General features: G+C 39.1%; 2 protein-coding genes across 2 annotated transcripts; one reads left to right on the top strand and one right to left on the bottom strand.

Annotated features, from left to right (window-relative positions):
- The first annotated feature begins 2,287 nt into the window (after nt 1-2,287).
- ERMO2 (Sec23/Sec24 protein transport family protein) lies at nt 2,288-9,339 on the top strand. The gene is made up of 13 exons (XM_087329560.1): nt 2,288-2,357; nt 2,539-3,728; nt 3,808-3,946; nt 4,027-4,217; nt 4,302-4,409; nt 4,529-4,732; nt 4,809-5,040; nt 5,130-5,279; nt 5,372-5,528; nt 5,637-5,764; nt 6,113-6,438; nt 6,530-6,712; nt 8,636-9,339. Exons 2-13 carry the CDS (start codon nt 2,541-2,543, stop codon nt 8,867-8,869), a joined length of 3,240 nt encoding a protein of 1,079 aa, XP_087185686.1. The 5' UTR covers nt 2,288-2,357; nt 2,539-2,540; the 3' UTR covers nt 8,870-9,339.
- A 2,826-nt stretch (nt 9,340-12,165) lies between these two features.
- UBC32 (ubiquitin-conjugating enzyme 32) lies at nt 12,166-14,518 on the bottom strand. The gene is made up of 5 exons (XM_087329561.1): nt 14,255-14,518; nt 13,328-13,459; nt 13,134-13,218; nt 12,886-13,049; nt 12,166-12,793 (listed from the first exon to the last, which is right to left on the bottom strand). Exons 1-5 carry the CDS (start codon nt 14,363-14,365, stop codon nt 12,386-12,388), a joined length of 900 nt encoding a protein of 299 aa, XP_087185687.1. The 5' UTR covers nt 14,366-14,518; the 3' UTR covers nt 12,166-12,385.
- Between the last annotated feature and the right edge of the window lie 5,343 nt (nt 14,519-19,861).

Raw genomic sequence — 19,861 nt, forward strand, 5'->3', positions numbered from 1 at the left:
AACTTTGTGAAAAATAAGACTCCTCACTATTTATGTTTCCCATGGATAACATAACTTTAATATGTGATATCCAATTAATGGTCTAGATCATTGTAATGAAAGCTTTAGTAAATATATCACATTTCCTTCATATCTACAAGGAGAACATGTATGTTTCTGGTAGAAATTTCAATGTGTGCCTTGTCTTAAGACGGAAGGTCAATAGAGAGGTTATAAAATGAGAGAATTGATGTATGGAGTGCCAAGTGTAAATATAAATATGATGGTATAGCTATAAAACCTATGCATTCTGCCATTAAGGTTGTAGGTTTGGGTTTGTCGTTGCTTGTTATTGTAAGACCTCTTTATAATTACAATTTTACAATAATAGTTTGCTTTATAAGAACTCTTCACAATTACAATAATAGTTTACCATTTAATAAGAACTCTTTGCAATGTATAATAGCGAGGTTCTAAATAATGGCTCTATGATATATAAATGGATATTTGAGAGAAAGTGGTGGTATTTTCCTTTGAGAAGGCAATATTGAACAACAATAATCCAAAGTGATCAAGGTTCCTTAGAAGGAACATCAATTCTGTTATACTTAGCCAATTGCAAAATTGCATGGATGTTGCCGTTTGTAGCATAAATCCGCAAACTTGCAAAAATGCATTTGTCAATGAAGAACATGCCAAAACCATATAATTTGTATTGTATATATGTAACAAAAGCTAGTATTCTCTTTTCTTATCTTTACCTTTTATTTTTTTAAGACTCTAAAGACTTCCTTTCCTTTCCAAATATATTAGTTTTAGAGGTTTATTTTAGGGTTAACAATGATGTGCTAAATGAGCCATGTAATGTTTTAATAAAGTTCCTTTATAGTTGCAACATAGAAAATGTGCGCAACACGTCATCATTAAGTACCACATTAGCAGATTGTATTCCATAAATCATTGCTCAAGGTGAACATTCAAAATAAGAGATTAATGAGAAATGATGAATCATGAAATAGAGAACTATTTTGTGTATCTCTTAGGTTGACACCAACTCAAACACACATTTCAATTTTCTACATCTAAGTCGATTGTATTGGTCTCATATGGTATGGAGTAGGTAGACTAAAAAGTATATAATTCAAAAAAACATTTGTTCAAGTGTTTGCATGGGTAGTTGATGAGCATCAACTACTTTTCTATTTAATAATATGTTTTCTCATTTCCAATATATCACAACTAGACAACATGTTGCATTTTATAGGAAATGTGCAAGTATTGTGGACTTCTTTTATGTGGCTTTAAAGGTTCCATATTGTGTATAGACTACTTACCTTAGTGATGACTAACTAGAATAGTATCAAACACTTTCAAAACATTAAATACGTTCTCAAGAAAAAATGGAATATATTTGTCTACTAAAACCTCTTTGTTTCATGCCATTCTATTTAGCCATCATTGTGCATCTCCTACATCTCTCTCTAGGCACTCCTTCAAGGCATGTGAAATGACAATCGTATGCACAAATTTTACTCTTGACAAGCAATCTTTCTCCACATTGGAGTTGAAATCATATAGTATCGAAACCAAGAAGTTTGAGCAATCAAACAATTGAAACTTGGGGGAAGGATGAGGAGACATCGATGGGAAATTTGAGCAATCAAACAAGTCAAAAGTTGTCTCTACCATGGGGATGATCGTCGGTCATTCATCTTTGCCCTAGCCACAATCGTGGGCATAGAAAACTACCAAACATTATATCGCAGGATCAACAGGAAACTTTTAGGGGGGGGGGGGGGGGGTGCGAATCGTCATGACCGGATCTCAGTCTTGGATGCGAGAAAAGTCCCTCAATGTTTCTTCTTCTTCTTCTTCTTCTCTGTCATTGCAAATAGGGGTTGGCGAATGTAGTCAGGCGAGAGTCAGTTAGCTCATTGCACGTAGGGGTGGGTGAATCTAGTGGCGAGAGTTGGTCACCGGGCACAATGTGGTCACGGGAAACATTTTAAGAGTTGTTGAGTGATGAAGAGAGAGACATATGTACATATGTATGTATGTATGTATGGTATGGTATGTATGTATGTACACACACATAAAGAAAGAAGAAGAAGAAGAAGCACCAAAACACCCCCAAGCCCTTCATCAAGGAAAACAATAGAATACATAGATGTATCATGTACATATGTATGCAAAAAACAAACCCACATCTGGCCAAGGAAGGAACAGAGCAACCCCCCCCTCCCCCACTTCTCTGAGGCTTATTCTGCTTCGCCAATCTCTATTTTGCTTTCGTTGAGCCTTGGTTCTGCTTTCCGGATCTGCATCTGAACCTCCCCTCCCCCGAGAGGTAGGGCATATCAGGGATCCTCTGTTTTCAGGTGCGTGTCTCCCACCGTGGATTCGATCTTTGCTTGATCTCCATCTTTCTGCAGTATAAATCTTGCTCAAAGAAGAAGAAAGAATAAACCTTCTTTTTGCTTGTGGAGGAAAGATACTAGTTTTTGGGTCTCTACTAGATCTTGCCCTTTTCCCTAAGACTCTGTATAAAATCTGCAGCAGAGATGTCTTCTGCATCGCGGAAGGGATCGGAACCGCCCAATCCAAGCATAAAACCCCAATATCATCCATCTCCAAGATTGTCAGTTCCCCCAAATGCTCGGCCGCCTCAGATCGGAGCCCCCACGGTATCTTCAAAAACAGATCAAAACCCATATTATACGAACCAGGGTTACAGACCCCCCCATACACATCAACCTAACACTATGGTCAGGCCACCTTCAGATTCTTCTTCTGCTTTTGTGGGTTCACTCACAACCATGCCCCCTGCACTGTCTAGGCCGCCTTTTTCATCCACCACAACTATGACTGGACAATTGAGCCAACCTTCTTCTACATACGGATCTTTCCCACCACCTCCGTCGAATCGTCCAGTTAGTATTCCAGGACCATTCTCCAAGATGCCAATACCTAGTCCAGGTTTCTCAACACCTATACCTGGATCAATTCAGCTAAATGAACCACGACCAAACAATGCACTCATTTCAGGGCCAATTATGGCTGGGCAGGTGGTGGCTGCACCCACCAATCAGACATTGTTCCAAGCTCAAACAGTAAATCCAAACTTTGCATCGGCACCCCCACCAATTGCTCCTCCAAGAGGGCCACCTAGCAATGCAGCGGTTAAAGGTCAAATTGTGTCTGGACAGGTGCAAGCAGCAACGAATCAGATGCCATTGCCGACACCAATAGCGAATACAAATTATATTGTACCACCAACTGCTCCACCAAGGGGACCACCTAGCTTCAGCTCGGGTCTAGCTAGTGCCCAACCTGTACCTCAGGCAGTGACATCTTACATGCCTACAATGACCCCGGCCCCCTCATTTGGATTACAAGCATCTCAATTTCCACCATATGGAGGGCAGCCATCTATGCCAATAGATGGACAACCTAGCCAGGGCCCTCCTTTTCAGAGCCCCTATCAAGGTGCACAAAACCTAGCCGAGGAATTTCAGTCTCTGTCTATGACCATGACTGCTCCCGGTTCAATGGAATCCACTTTTGATCTGAACACCTTGCCACGGCCATCTGGTAGAGCAGAGCATCCCCCTGCCTCATTGACAACAAATTGCCATAGTAGGTACTTTCGGTTAACAAGTGGTTCATTGCCAAATTCTCAATCTGTATCTGCCAGATGGCATCTACCTCTTGGAGTAGTTGTACATCCACTAGCTGAGGCTCCTTTGAATGTAAGTAGTTGTTTTCTTGACTTTATGATGTTCAGAAACCTTCATATCTTTGTTTACTCAGAGGTTTCTTTATTTACAGGAGGAAGTGCCTGTTGTAGACTTTGGTACTTCAGGCATTGTACGGTGCCGCCGTTGCAGAACATACATCAATCCCTATGTTACTTTCACGGATAACGGAAGAAGATGGAGATGCAATATATGTAGTATGAATAATGAAGGCAAGCATTCTTAACTTACATATATGCTTCTTTTGTACAGAATTCTGGATTTTGATCTTGTTTGTGCTATGTATAAGCAGTTCCATCTGAGTACTACTGCCCACTTGATCAAAAAGGAAGGAGAACAGATGCAGATGAGCGACCAGAGCTGTGTCAAGGAAGTGTTGAATTGATTGCCCCTGCGGAATACATGGTTCGGCCACCAATGCCACCTGTCTACTTCTTTCTTATTGATGTATCTGAATTGGCAATCAAAACTGGGATGCTTCAGGTATGACGAGGTTTGTGCTTGCATGATGTTTGTTTGATGGATGCAATGCTCTGAAAATAATTTGGTACAATGAAAACGGTGTAGGTTGCAGTGGATACAATAAAGTCTTGTTTAGATAAGCTTCCTGGGTACCCGAGAACTCAAATCGGCTTTTTAACATTTGATAGTGCCTTACATTTCTACAGCCTGAAGGTACTCTTAATACAAAGCTCAAAATTTCTACATGAATTCTAAGCTTATTTTAAAGTTTCAGCTGTGACCTCAAGTAGGATAACATGGACCTTGATCAATGTTTTGTGATTATGTGGCAGTCTTCATTGACACAACCTCAAATGATGGTTGTTGCGGATTTGGAAGATCCCTTTTTACCCATGCCTGATGATCTACTCGTTAACCTTTCGGAATCTCGTGCAGTAGTTGAATCGTTGCTAACCAGTCTTCCATCCATGTTTGCGGAGAATGCAAATGTAGAATCAGCAACTGGTCCAGCTCTTCGAGCAGTGTTTATGATAATGGTATGTGGTTTAATTTTTTTCTAATTACAAGCTGCAATGATATCTCTGCTAAATTCTATTTTTGGGTAATATGCAGAGTCAACTAGGAGGCAAATTGTTCCTCTTTCAAAGTACTTTGCCTTCCCTTGGTATTGGCCGTCTAAAAATCAGGGGTGATGATCCAAGAATATATGGTTCTGACAAAGAAGCTTCTGTACGCAATTCTGAGAACCCATTTTACAAGCAAATGGCAGCTGATTTTTCCAAGTTCCAGATCAGTGTCAGCCTGTATGCATTTGCGAATAGTTACATCGATTTGGCATCATTAGGTTGATCCCAATGTTGGTCATTAAAAAAATAAATATCTTTACACAATGTAGATTTATGATTTTGACTAATGCATAGTTTTTTCTATCAGGTACATTAGCAAAATATACTGCAGGACAGGTCTATTATTATCCCTTATTTCAGTCACATCTAATTGGCGAAAAATTTAGCTATGAGCTTGCAAGGGATCTTACAAGAGAGACAGCATGGGAAGCTGTCTTGAGGATTCGTTGTGGGAAAGGTTGAAATCATGGACTGGAAATTCAAGTTTTCTGTGTTCATTCACTATCAGTAGGGAGTCTCATAGTAAGATTGCAATTCCTGTTTGTACAGGTATGCGTTTCAACACTTATCATGGACATTTCCTACTCCGTAGTTCAGATTTGATGGCACTTCCTGCTGTTGATTGTGATAAAGCTTTCGCAATGCAAATGATACTCGAAGAATCACTTTTGACCTCTCAAACTGCTTATTTGCAAGCTGCTTTACTGTATCCTTCTGCTGCAGGATTAATACTTTTCAGTATATAGAATCATAGTTGTTAAGACTGGAAACATAAAAGATCTTGTACTTTTGTATGTATTTAACCTCTTCATAGATATACATCGTCAAATGGAGAAAGACGTATACGTATACATACATTAGCTGCCCCACTTACTTCAGATCTTAATGAAATGTACCGCAGTGCAGATACTGGAGCTATCATGATGCTATTGAGCAGGATAGGTAAGCATGAATTTAAAAGATCTTATTAACAGACACATACCTTATTCTTCTGTTGTCGTGATTACACATTTTGCATCTTTTTATTGTCTTGGGTCAATTCCTGTCGTTCCCCCCAACCCAACTCCACCTAATCGATTACAAACCATTCGATTCTTTACTGTGTTCTACATGTTGTATGTATGGAGTCTCTCGTTACTCACTTTCTATCCATCTGTAATTAGGAGCAACCCTTTACTAATGACAAGGGTACATCTTTATGTTCTCTCTCTCTCTCTGAGTCACAGTGTGCACTGTGAACGACAACAGTTTCTGGTGAAAGTCTCTCTAATTCAAATTGCTTCATTGCAGCATTGGAAAAATCATTAACCATGAAGCTAGATGATGTTCGGCAGCAATTTGTGCAGTCAAAGCTTGTCCTAGCTCTACGGGAGTATCAAAATATCTTTGGAGTGCAGCATGCATTGACTGGGAGGCTTATTTATCCAGAATCTCTTAAGCTTTTGCCCTTATATTGCTTATCACTATCAAAATGCCTTGCATTGCGTGGAGGCAATACTGGTGCCACATTAGATGAACGACTCTATGCCAGTTTGGAGATGATGGTTATGTCTGTGCCACGTCTTCTAAATTTTCTTTATCCAACCATGTTTCGACTTGATGAATGGCTTATTAAGGTACATGAGTCCACTACATCTATTTCTCTCAAATCTGACTCAGAGTAGACTAATACCTAGATATTTATGTATTTTAACGCTGTTCTTGCAGGGTGGTGGTGATATCAAGTCCATAGAACCTCTGCCTCTCACAGTTGAAAGGTTGGATTCTCAGGGTGCTTTTATCGTGAATGATGGGGTAAAATTTATTGTGTGGTTTGGGAGTGTTCTGCCGACAGAATTTTTAGTGCAGTTATTGGGCATGGAGGCTGTAAAGACAACAGATCTAAGCAAGGTATACACATATTGTTGACTGTTTCTATACTACAAATATTTCTATTCCCTGCTTTACTTCCTGAAATTGGCTTCAGTAAGAACAATACATCTTAGTATGATATATACTTGCTACCAGTTGTCTGAAATATACTTCCTGAAATTGGTGTCTGTAAGAACAACACATCTTAGTACGATATATACTTCCTACCAGTTTTGCGAAATTGTACAATTCTATCCCCTTTTGGTTTTTTAAATAGAAATATTACAATAAAGCCCCACAATATGCATTGATTTGATTATAATGGAATATCATGTTTCAGTCCCACATTTCATGATGATATTAGTACACATGATGATTGGCATAAACTTTAAATGCATAAACTTTGCTGCCATTGATTTGGTCTCAGAATCATTCACAATCTGTGGGATTCTAAGATGAGAATTGAACAACTATGTAAAGCTGAGATACATCAGTGAGAGTTGGTAGTGTGTTGAAGTTTTCAGGAAAAACACATGACTCTCAAAGAAACGTTAGGGTACCATATTCTAAACATTGTCTACTTACAAATTTCTGGAGGTCATTTGGTTGGTAGTGGGTTCTGTCGCTAGGTCAAAGCTTCTCAGGAAGGGGGGGATCAGGAGCTTCTTTGGGATGGCCCTGACACACCAACATAGGTGGTGAGCAGAGCAACGTTTCTTTGGGCCTGATTCCTGCCTTAGACAACTTTATTGTCATATTATATTTATACATTTGTCATCTTTTCCATCATTGGATACCCAAATTTCAAGCACCGGAAAACTTTGGAATTTAGAAAATCTGGATAGCTCACCAAAGGGAAGTCCACACTACAATCAAAGAGAAACTTTAGTGAAGTAGATAATTTCCTTGCATTTGTTCTGTTTCTATAAGAAACTTGTGCCAAATATGTATTTAAAAAATGTCTATGCTGTAAATTCAGAGGCTGTTGCTATTAAACATCATACATAGTTTGTGATGGCAAGAAATATAGAAATGATCTCTATCCAGACTTATATTACCACATATATACGTTGAATATGTTCAAATTTCATGCTCTTAATAAACCTAATGTAACGGGTTATTTGGCTCTAAGCTCGATGTAACCGGCCCTGTTGTTTATTTGATGTGTTCCATATGTGGTCACAGCCCAGTTCTTTTGTTTAATAATATATATAGATGGTTCCTTAAAATTTCCATGTGACATAAGAGCAATCAATGTGGAATACCACCTTCACATTGGTAAAGAGCACACCAGATTTGAGCTCTGTCATGTGGAGATTGGAGATATATAACTTCACTTGCTGGATCAGGCATGACATCACTCCCCCAGAGACTAATACTTGTGCATCATGTGCCCTGTCTCGAAGATACGTTTGCAGTCAGGGATCCATTTAATCCTGCCGAATGGGGCATCTTTGTCACTTACTGATCAGTCATTCATGTACTCAATACCCTTGGGTTAGTTTCAATTGATTAGCTGAACATTAGTGTGTGGTTTCCTTCTCCCCTCTATAACCAATACAGAGTCATAGTATCTTCCAAAGTATGTGTGAACCTCCCTCAAGTATATTGTGTTGTTCTACTTTTGGTTCCATGTAGGTAGTTACAAATGTGGCTATCTCTCTGTCTCTGGGATGTGTATAATTATTAATTATATTACGTATATAGAGAAGGCTGAACGCAAAAAAATAAGAAGTGAAAAGCTGCATGACAGTTCATCTTACATCCCACTGTTTATTCGTCCACTCTCCTATTGTCATTAAGAAAAGGAAAGTCAAAATCATTTAGATAGATATTTCATGAAAGCTGTGAAAAAACTAAGTGCAGGGCTACTACATTTTCTCACTGTTTCTATATGATGTATTTATATGAATCTATGATAAAGTATTTCTGCAAATTTCTGAGCAAGATATATTGTTGCAGGTGGTGGTTGTGGATCAGCATAATGGTTTATCAAAAACATTTATGAACTTATTAAAATCTCTTAGGATCAGTGATCCTGCTGCTTATCAACAATGTATTTTGGTCAGACAAGGTGATCAACCAAGGGAAGGGTTTTTGGTGCTCTTCAACCTCGTCGAAGACCGCATTGCTGGATCCATTGGATATGCTGAGTGGATGGTCCAGATTTATAGGCAAGTTAAGCAAAAGGCTTGAATAAATTATTTTTGCTGCGGTAATATGCCTGAAAAAATAAAAATGTAAAGCAATGTTTCTTCTACATAAACTTGCTGTGCCCTTTATGCGTTGAAATCGGATTCTTGAGGAGGGACTTCGTTGTGTATAGTGAAGAGAGTTTCATACACCGCATAAATTTTGCTAATAGACATCCAACATTTGGGTATTAGTGAGACATTCAAAGTGGTGTTAGACGACAGCTAAGGGCACTTGCTAGTTGTATCCATAATCCATATTTATGGACAACACAGGAGGCCTGGTTTTCAAAAGCCTTATTTTCATTTTATGAATGGATGAAATTATCCAAAAATCGTTGTTTACAATGCATCCAATCCCTGGCTTTGTAATAAGCATCTCCAGCCCTTGCCTACTTGCCAATTTATCTATATTTGGGTTCTAGATATTTATGTATGGTTGGAAGATTTTGTAATCAGGTATTTTTACAGTCATATCATTAATGCATGACTTGTATGATCATCCATACGAATTTGAATGTATGGTTAATGATATTATGAATGCCCTTATGGTGGTATCACAAGAGATTTGTTTATGAAGATTGGTGAGCATTTTCCCATCAAAGTGGTTTCCATAACAATTCATTGAAAATAGCAAATTTGTTCACTTCTTCAGAAGAAAAGATTTGATGTCTACATCTATGTGGTTCTAAATGCATACATTCATAAAATTCTAAATGTGCGCATTGATAATTATTTTTGCGTTGCAGAGAATTCAAAATTTCCCACATTCCTCGAGGAGTAATTTCGTTTCATAACAGTGACCAAGATGTTCTTTACCATTCTCTTTAAACTAACATTTTCCATGATAAAAATTTTGATTCGACTTCAGGTTACATTAGCCATACATCCATCATATGCATGGTTACCAATGAAACGTTCTTACTTGTAGCACTGACATTATGTGCGAGTGATGAGAGTATATTGTTTACGATTGATTACTAGGAATATTGCACATGATTGATTGACAAGATATATATCATGGGCTATGTTGCCAAGATGCATCTGTGGATGAGAACATGAACATGGGGTTCCATGTGAGAATGATATGATCAAGAACAAGGAATGAGGAGTTGAGATGATTAACCAAATCAACTAAACACTTCATTATTCATCAACCTATTAAATTGTGAATTTTCTTTACACTTGATGTTTCTTAAACTTGCTTTCAACTCCACTTGAGACAAAAGATTCTACAAGATTTGAACCCCCTACGTACCCTCAACATTTGACTAAATCCTCTTTTAACTTGGCAGCATTGATTGATGGCCTGATAACATTGTGTGATTCCCATTTCACGACTAGTCTGTTATTTTTGTTTGTTACAATCAACTATTCTGTTCTCTAATTAAGGTGGTTGCTGTTAATCATTGAGCCCCAGAAAGTAAATATTTTTTTGGCAACGTGCATGATTGAATTCTAGCTTTGAGTTTTACATGTATCAGAATTTGGGATGGTTTTTCATGCATTCTTACCTATATGATCATCTTAAAAGTTTGTTATTTTGAAACACAGCTGACTGAATTAAAGTAGATGACATTGATTTGTCATTTATGATAATCCCTATTTCTAAACAGGTCGGTTCAGAATAGAGGAATGGATAGTTAGAATACAAAGGAGAAATCTGTGGAGTACATTTTACATATAAATAACTATAGCCCATATGCTTTTAACTTTATAAAGAGCTAACTAAGGAGATATCCTATGATGTTTTCTAAGTTGATGATGCCATAACCATGTATTGGGATCTAATGATGTAATTTTATTCCCAAATAGAATGATGACACATTTCGGGATTGGCACAACTGAGCTTTATTCTGTATCTAACTTAATTGTTATCTTTTTTGGGTACATTTCTCGATAGGCTCAACCAAGTTTACCATGGCTTTCTATCTTCTCGTGTGTATCTAACATAATTATCAGTCTTCGTATTTTTAAAGGCTCTTTTCGTGCGACAATTATAATTCCATTCTTATGGTTTCTTATCATGGGCAATATAGCTGATATATATCTTGGATTATTATGAGAATTATATATTTCAAATTCAATTATCCATTTTCAAATCCAAGCGTCTCTACAGATTGATTTCCTTGTCTACCTAAATATAGAGAATTTAAATTTACCTTATTCATACTTTACAGGTTAAGATATTCTTCTTTTGAATTTACATCAGAAGTTAAGGCAAAAGCTGATAGTATTGAGTAAACACTGCATGGAGTTATTGAGGCAACCCCTGCATATGTAGAATCCTTTCACACTACATTGGAGAAAATTGCATCACATTTTGAGCACTTCATGACTAGAAAATCATCTCGTATCTCTATCATTTAATACCCAACTCCGAAGTAGCAAACCATAAGAAGAGGAAATTATATCACTTTTTTAGCACATGTGGTTAGAATGTTTGTGTTCTAATGCCAGTACATTTAAACAACACATGTCGGTAGCAAAATTGTTAAGAGTATATAAAGTAAAAACAAGGTAAATAGATTGGATAGAAGAACCTGTTCCACCCGACCACCCCCAAGCACCATGGCTATTTGATTGTTCTAGTGCTCTATGTTGATTGTAAATGAGAATTAATGTATCTATATTTCCAAGAGGCCAAGTGAGTTGGATGTTAAAAGTACTCGCTAGGCAATGTTCATGATTGTAATTCCCTCATTTAAACATGTAGTTATGTACGAGCTCCATTACGAACGTAATGATGCAAGCCCATTTAATTTCTCTAATGTCTCATTGTTTTCCCATGAAAATCTCCAGCCATTTACTTGTATGCTTGAAATTGCAGTTATAATCAGTCTGCAAGTGTAAATCTGGTCATGTAAGGGGGCAAACTGGGCCTTTTTATCAGCACTTCTGTTTATGCATGATGAAGCATAAAACTGTGATGTTATGCTATTACAAGAATTTGTGGTCTATTATAGCATGAAACTACTCCTAAATATCATATTAGATGCACATCTTGCACATTAATTTTAGGGTTAGGTATCACTGAGTTAGTTAAGTTAATACTTTCCAGAATTGATAAAATAGGAATTGGAATTGAATCTTCAAAGAACTCGGCAAAATGGCCCGTAACTTTGGGAGAAGGGATGCCTTCTCACAGTGGCCAGGCCCAGGCGAGCGTTTACCAATACCAAAGGCCTCTGCAAAGTTGTACGCCCATGTATGGAGGCTCAGGGTTTTGGGGACTCTTTAGAATAATGTTGGACATGGTTTAACTTCAGAGAAGCATTACCACTGACATTATTTTCAACATTTCTCTTGACACAAGCAAATTCTATATAATAAAATGTGTTGGATGACACATACAGTTTGGGCTCTATATGGAGCTATGACAAGCCAAAATATAAAAAGATCTAGCTAACATATCTATACAAATCTTTATGAAATAACCAGACTGCCACAAATACTGCTTGGTGGATATACAATATTTGATTTTCTATATCTCCATCTTTGCATCGTACACTTCCATCAATCATTTGAAGCTTATCCAAGAGAAAGAATGATAAAACTTCCGTATCACAAGTGCTGCTAATGCTACAACCAAGCCAATGGCTAGCAACGTTAGAAAATGATCATCCGATGCTTGTGGCCTCGTACTAGATCTCACTTGAGCAGGGACTACCACAGGCCTTGGTTCTATAGAAGAAGAAACAATTGATCCCCCAGCTTGGGCAACCGGTGCATTTTCATCATCATTAGCTGTCTCTACAGGCACAATTGGTTCACTTGTATTTCCACTATGTGTTGGAATAGGTTTTCCTATATCCACAGAATCTGCAATCTTCCTCAATTCTCCCTCATTTGTTTTGGGGCCAGCATCCTTAACAGATTCAACAGGTTCTTGCACAGCCTGAATCCGTTTTATCATCTCTAAGTGTATCTAGTATAATCAGAGAGGATAAAAAAAGTATGTTGTTAGAGAAGGATAATCATATTCTAATGTAGCTTCTACAGAAGAGAATCTGTCAAAACCTCATCAATCACTTTCTGCCGTTCTGCATTCCCATATTTCGGGGCCGCTTCAACTGACTTTAAAGCCAGGGCCTTCCTCTCTTCCTTCGTGAACTCCAAGGAACCAATAGCGCCATTGCCCTTAGTGGGCATGAAGGCAATCAAAGCCACCAATGCAGTCCTCACTGTCTTTGAAACAAAATAGTAAATGGCTTTTGACTTCATAAGCACATTACAACAATATATTAAAAAAAATTTCAAGAACATACCACTCCATGATGGTTGCCAGTGCTCTGGATGGTATTGAGAAATGCTTAAGCATATCTTCGTTTGTGTCTCAAACCTCCCATTTGGCTGTTAAAGCAATGGAACCAACATAAACAATAATATAGGCCCTAGGCTAGCAATGGACAAATCAGTATATATGATTATACGAAGACTGAGGTCGATTCGTTTTTTTTACAGTTAAAAGCATGAATGCCGGAGGTTTGAAAGGGTATTCAGGTGGAAGTTGAATGCGGCCATGATAGATTCCTCCTTCAAACTCCGAATCTCGAGGTCCTCGAATGGCAAACTGCCATTCAAAAATATTGTCCTGCATTCAGGTTCCACATCATGTATCAGTTTATGCTTACACTGAGAAATCATATAAGTTGCATATAGCGGTGTTCACATAAATCCCATTAACAGGGACGTAGAATTGAGATTTCCTTGAACTCATCTCACTACAGAATTATGTTTCACCTGCAACACATTTGATCTATGAAATCCAAAAATCCATATAATGTCAGATTGCAGTTTACTTCAACTCATCTCACTACGAGACTATGTATCACTTGCAAAAAGCTTGATCTTTGAAGCCCAAAAACCAGTGGAATGTGAAATATAGATTTCCTTCCTTAAATAATCTCATTAGGAAACTGTGTTTCACCCCCAAAAGGTTTTATCTTTGAAGTCCAAAAGCCAGTGGAATGCGAATTTACATTTCCTTCTTCCAACCCATCTCACTGTGATACTACGCTTCACACTGAAACGTTCAGTATTGGAAATCTAACAATCAATGGCAAGCACGATTTGGAGATCTTTCTCTGACTCATCTCAGCATGAGACAGCCAATCAATTAATATCCATACGTATCATCAAAATCATGTCACTTTCCAAAGAAAACGGGAATAATCGAATCGCGTCACATCAGAATTACATTTGTAACAACGCAACAATTTATAATACAAGCATAAAATGTATGCAAGTCTTAGCCAAAAGCAAAGCCTAATCGACGTCATAAAAAACCCAACCAGACTAGCCAAAATCTATAACCCTAAACCGAATCTAGAGCCAAAAAGAACAGTACAGAGAAAAATCACAGGGACGAATGAAATAAGTTAAGTACCTCCAGAGGGAGGCTCATGTAGTCATCGCTAGGGTTGCTCTGCATCTCTTTCACTTCCTGCAGGATCCTCTTGACAGCAGGGTTGTTGAGGTTGAATTTGGGGGCAGACATGGTTTTGGGAGGATCCAATCCTGAGAGGAAAAAGAGGGGCGCAGAGGGAGGGAGAGCGCGATTGGCGATGCAGAGAATCGAAGGGCGATCTGCGAACCCTAATGTCACAGAGAAGTCGGACGTGAGACAGAGACAGACACAGAGAGAGGTCCAGATTTCACTACAACAGGACAGGGGTCTCTCTCTCTTCTCTCTCTTCTCTCTCTCTGTGTAATGGGTATGGGTGGGTCTCATGGAGTTGTCCATTGGGCTTTCAGTCCTTTGGGCTTCTTGGCCATATGAAACCATGAATGTGCCATTGCCATTGCATGAAATGCTAGCTTTAAGAAAAAGAACCCCTTTATAAAATAGGGTTACAAATGTACATAGCAATTACACATACAGTAACGGTAACGTATGTAGTAGTGATACATTGAATGATAAGAAGATAACCATTGAGCTTCAAATGGCGCAAAAGTTGGGGAGTCGATTGAGTTTTCCAGTGAAGCTGCAAGACGAGTGGGCCGACGAGACCGCAACTACCTCCGACGCCTACGATGCCTCAAATCCGAGTAGTGTTCTCGTGCCACTTCGTCTGAGTCCCTTCGAACAACCAATTCTCAGCGCCCTTACACCTCGGTGGATTGAACGACTAGGGATCGGCAACGGTTCGGTTTAGGCTTAGCCGGTTTGGCCTGATCCAAGCCAAACCAGCTAAGCCTAAACCGTTTACGGGATCTCAAACTTGAGCCGAACCGAGCCGAGCCGGTTCACAAACCGGTTTAGCCTGAACCGGTTTGGTAAACGGCTTGTAAACCGGTTTCCAAACCGGCTTGGAAACTGGTTTAGAAACCTCCCTCCCTCTCTCTCTCAAATGATCCACTATATACTATATACTATACATTGTACAAGCTCTCCCTCCCACTCTCTCTCACGTCTGTGGTCTCGACTCTCTCCCTCTCTCCCCTCTATGTAGTTCCTCTCTCTCTCTCTCCCCTCTGTGTAGTCTCTCTCTCTCTCTCTCTCTCTCTCTCCTCATCTCTGTAGTCTCTCTCTCTCTCGCAGTAATGGAGGCAGAGCTTAGCGAGTATATGGAGACCTTAAATCTTCGTGCACCTGAACAGGCTGGCTTTAGACGAGCCTTTTCCACTATTGACCATATCTTCACACTTAGATGCTTAATTGACCAGACTAAGGCTCGCAAGAAGAAACTATATTGTTGTTTTGTGGACTTCTGCAAAGCCTTTGACACGGTCCCTAGAGAGTGGTTGTTGGATAGGCTTAAGAGCTTGAGGATACCAGATGACATGGTTTGGGCCATCTACGCACTATATGAACAAGTGTCCGGGTGTGTTCGATGCCCAGGCGGCATATTCGATAGTTTCACTAGCACTATTGGTGTAAAACAAGGTTGCCCCTTATCTCCGACTCTTTTTGGGATCTACATTGATGAGATCACAGATTTTATTGCTCGTAAGGGAGGCAATGGAGTAGTCCTTGGGGATACGCAGGTGCGTATCTTGCTCTATGCAGATGACAAAGTTTTGCTCTCTGAATCCGAACACGACCTACAAAGGCACCTTAATGCCTTAGATGACTTTTGCACACAACGAGGATTGGTAGTGAATCTAGGGAAAACTAAAGTCCTTATCTTCCACACGTTGGCCCAAGTTAGAGCTAAGTGTCACCTAACTATCTCCCATAGCCCAGTTGAGGTGGCTAGATCATATGTCTATCTCGGAGTCACTTTCAATGCCCGCTCAGGTAAATTTTCGATGACACAAGCAGCGAAGGATAGACTTACAAGAGGACATGCATCCCTCTCACTCCTCGAGAGACATTAATAACCTCCCCCCCCTTAAGTACGACCACACGACTGATAACACTTTAATCTCTCATGAGGACCGTAATAAAGTAATACGCCAAGAAATATGGCAAATTTATACTCGGTATAAATGGATCACCCCACTAGAGCCACTCCCATCTAAAATGGCGTACAATAAGGAACACTTTATGCACTTCTCTGAGTTAGGTTTTATCACGCGCCCAAAATATCTAGATGTATTCTTACCACATGCACTAAGGGTTGCCATTGGTCAACTTAGAATATCATCTCACCAACTTGAGATTGAGAATGGACATACTAATGGAGTCCCTAGGGAGGAAAGGATATGTAGGTTATGCCACATAGAGATAGAGGATGAGTACCATTTTACATGCAAATGCCCCACCTATGCCGAGATAAGGGCAAAATACCAAGACATACTTGGTTCCTCTCCCACCCTCCCTAAACTATTAGATACACTAGATATAAAGAAATTAGGTAGATACATCTTAGAATTGAAACAACACAGAGAGAATAAATTACAAAACGTGGATAATAATGTTGCTAATGTTTACCAACATATAATAAATGAAGTTTTTCAGGAACAGGGGGAGACAATGAATGTTGACACACCTGCACCACTCGGACTTTTCCTTGATGAAGCAGAAAATCAAAGAAGAACCAAACGCCCTCGGATGTCGGGTTTCAAAGCAACTTGACAAGATGTAGAAGCAATAAAGAAAATAAGGGAACGTGAACTACACCGCCTAGAAGCCATGGCTAGGGCACTCTATGCATCAGGACCATGGGTCACACCCACACCAAAAACTTTTGACCTCCCACTTCTTTTTGAGAGACTTGGGTGGAAATGAGATTAGGCTTAGTGCAAAGTTTTGTACAATACTAGAACTTTCTTAGCTTAAGCTATTTTCTTTTATTTTAGTTTTGATGATTGGATAAACACTCATTTTTGTTGTAACCCAATCGTCTCATGGGCCAAATTTGGCCTTAGAAGACGTTAATATATCTTTCTTTCTTTCTTTCTTTCTCTCTCTCTCTCCTTATATGTTGTCTCCCTCCCTCTCCCTCTCTCTCCATGTCTGTGTAGTTCTCCCTCCCTCCCTCTCTCCCTCCCATCGTCTGTTTAGTCTCCCTCACTCTCTCTCTCTCTCTCTCTCTTTCCCCTTGTCTGTTGTCTCTTCCCCTCTCTCTAAAGTTTATAAATGGCTTAAACAGTTTAGCCGGCTTGAGCCGGTTTGGCGAGGCTCAAGCCGAGCCGAGCCGAGCTCAAACCGTTAAGGCAAGTTCAAGCCTAAACCGAGCCGAGCCGAGCCGCCAAGCTGTTTTCGAGCCGGCTAAGCCAAACGGTTTAGGCTTGAGCCGAGCCGTTGCCGATCCCTACGAACGACCGACGAGTAAGTTTGCCCAACCCCACCGTTCAATCCACCGATGTGTAACGGCGCTGAGAATTGGTCTCAATGTACACTTGATTCTCAGCGCCCTTACACATCAGTGGATCGAACGACCGACGAGTGAGTTCGCCCAACCCCCCCGTTCAATCCACCGATGTGTAAGGGTGTTGAGAATTGGTCTCAATGTACGCTTGAGAAAAAGACGAACAATAATCCTAAAAGCTCGCAAAGAAGAAAACCTTGACCTCTCAAATGAAATCCTAAAGTTTGAAGAAGAAGAAGATTAAAAGAAAAAACTCATAAGACCTAAAGTTCTAAGAAGAAGAGAAAAAAACCCCTAATGGTACGTGCCAAGACACAAAATAGGCGGCCCCCTAACGGTGTACTCTCTAAAGACAAAATGAGCGAGCTCCTAATGGTACACTCCTGAACCAAAATGAGCAACCCGAAGTAAGCCATGTTGTCCTCTTTTTATAGAGAAAAAGAGGCGCTTAATTTCAACATTAAATGTGCTTATTCCCTATCTTTGTTCGGAAAAGAAAAAGGAATAAATAGTCCTTAATCAGAATTGTGCTAATATAGAATCAAAATCTATACCCATAGTACAAAATCTATGGCTCTCCCTTTTTCCACTTCTATCTTTGGCCATCCACATCACAACAATGTGTCATGTCGTATCGTATCGTGTCCCAACTTGTATATCTTTGCATCACCATACTTTCACCCACATAAAATTTTCATATTTACATATATTTCAATGGATGTGAATGGACCCTCTCTTTTCTGCTTCCTACCTTTGGCCACGCCACATCACGACAATGTGTTGTGTCGTATCGTATCGTATCATATTGTACCGTATCATGTCCCAATTTGCATGTCTTCGCACCGCCATACTTCCACCCCCCATATACACTGCGTTGTCCACATTCCTATCGTCATTAAACAAACCCTTGAAGATCCCAAGGTTGCTCATGTATCGGATAACACCCTAAATATGTTGAACGATGTGCACATTCTACCTTCATCTCGATGTGAAACGAATCTACATTTTGCAAAACTAATCGTTATACGTGACTATAGCCCTGTATTATTGCCCTCAAGTATCTAAATTTGCATGCATTCCTCTTTTGAATTATAAATTAGTCAATCGTTGGGGAATACTTATTTATTCTTATTTATCACATGTCTACCCTACGAGGTTGCACTCGAGGAAGGATGTATCCTCACATGCTTTATTTACAAACATGTCAATGTTTGGAAAGTATTTGTGATGTTCGGATTCGACGTCAACATTTGCCAATATGGACTTGTGTCTTGCATTCGACAATATCAATGGGGATAAGCCCATTAATTGGAGGATAAAAATGTCTTCCTTTCGGACCTCACTAAGCAACAATATTACATGTATCCTTTCTTTTTGTTATTGTGTACAATTTGATGTTTGGATGTTATTTGTTATATTGAATCTTGTTAACAATGGCAAGCATCAAGCCTGTAAGATGAATTTAGATAAGCACTTTAACATAGGCATTTTGGTTCATTTCAAAATATAAACATGAAAATTAGGGATTCATGTTGCTGTTGGATTGGCCCAAGCAAGAAGCATCTTGAATTTAGTCAAATCAATTGGACAAGCCCTAAATTAGGGCAACTCTTGCCCTTTGGTAATGACACAATCACTCATTTACCCATTAAGACATATTATTCCTAATTTGTTTATACAAAATAGGTTCATACATAAAAATGTCAACAAAATAATGGGGGGAGGAGGAAAAATAAGAAGCTTCGCTCAACGTTTTAAGAGAACAAATTATTAAGGACAACCCCGACTTAAATATGGGGTTTTGTAAGCTCGTATTCAAATATAGGAAGGTTCATTGAAGGAAACGTTAACATAAATAAGATTGGAAAAGGATCTATCTTATTCATGTTAAATCCTAAAATAAGAAGAGTTTATATTCATCCCTTGAACGACCAACCCATAGAAAATTCAGATGTAGAAAACACTTCAATTCGTACATAGAACTCATTGGGTTGCCATGTATGTACTTTCAAGCGATCCATATTTGTTAGTTCATCATAATTATGATATTTGTACCCCAATTGTACTACATTTGTACTACTACATTTGATATTGGTTGCACTTCGTTGATGGCTAATTGGTAGCAAACTAGCTATGACTTTTCATTATTGATGCAATGTTGACGATTCGTAAAATTGTCTTTAATTTATACGAAAGTGGTTTTCTTCAACTAATGATTGTTGTATACCATATGGTTG

This window comes from Azolla caroliniana, unplaced genomic scaffold (assembly GCF_043228905.1).
Source record: "Azolla caroliniana isolate FFs.n. ecotype wild unplaced genomic scaffold, voAzoCaro1.0.p SCAF_13, whole genome shotgun sequence".
Taxonomy (NCBI): Eukaryota; Viridiplantae; Streptophyta; class Polypodiopsida; order Salviniales; family Salviniaceae; genus Azolla; species Azolla caroliniana.

Excerpts from the sequence above, each read along its gene's own strand:
- ERMO2 (XM_087329560.1), top strand. The coding sequence starts at position 2,541 with ATGTCTTCTGCATCGCGGAAGGGATCGGAACCGCCCAATCCAAGCATA. Across the intron at positions 4,218-4,301 it reads TCAAAACTGGGATGCTTCAG|GTTGCAGTGGATACAATAAA; the intron begins GTATGACGAGGT and ends AAAACGGTGTAG. Across the intron at positions 4,410-4,528 it reads TACATTTCTACAGCCTGAAG|TCTTCATTGACACAACCTCA; the intron begins GTACTCTTAATA and ends ATTATGTGGCAG.
- UBC32 (XM_087329561.1), bottom strand. The coding sequence starts at position 14,365 with ATGTCTGCCCCCAAATTCAACCTCAACAACCCTGCTGTCAAGAGGATC. Across the intron at positions 13,050-13,133 it reads CTGGCAACCATCATGGAGTG|TGAGGACTGCATTGGTGGCT; the intron begins GTATGTTCTTGA and ends TTTCAAAGACAG. Across the intron at positions 12,794-12,885 it reads GGCAGAAAGTGATTGATGAG|ATACACTTAGAGATGATAAA; the intron begins GTTTTGACAGAT and ends TGATTATACTAG.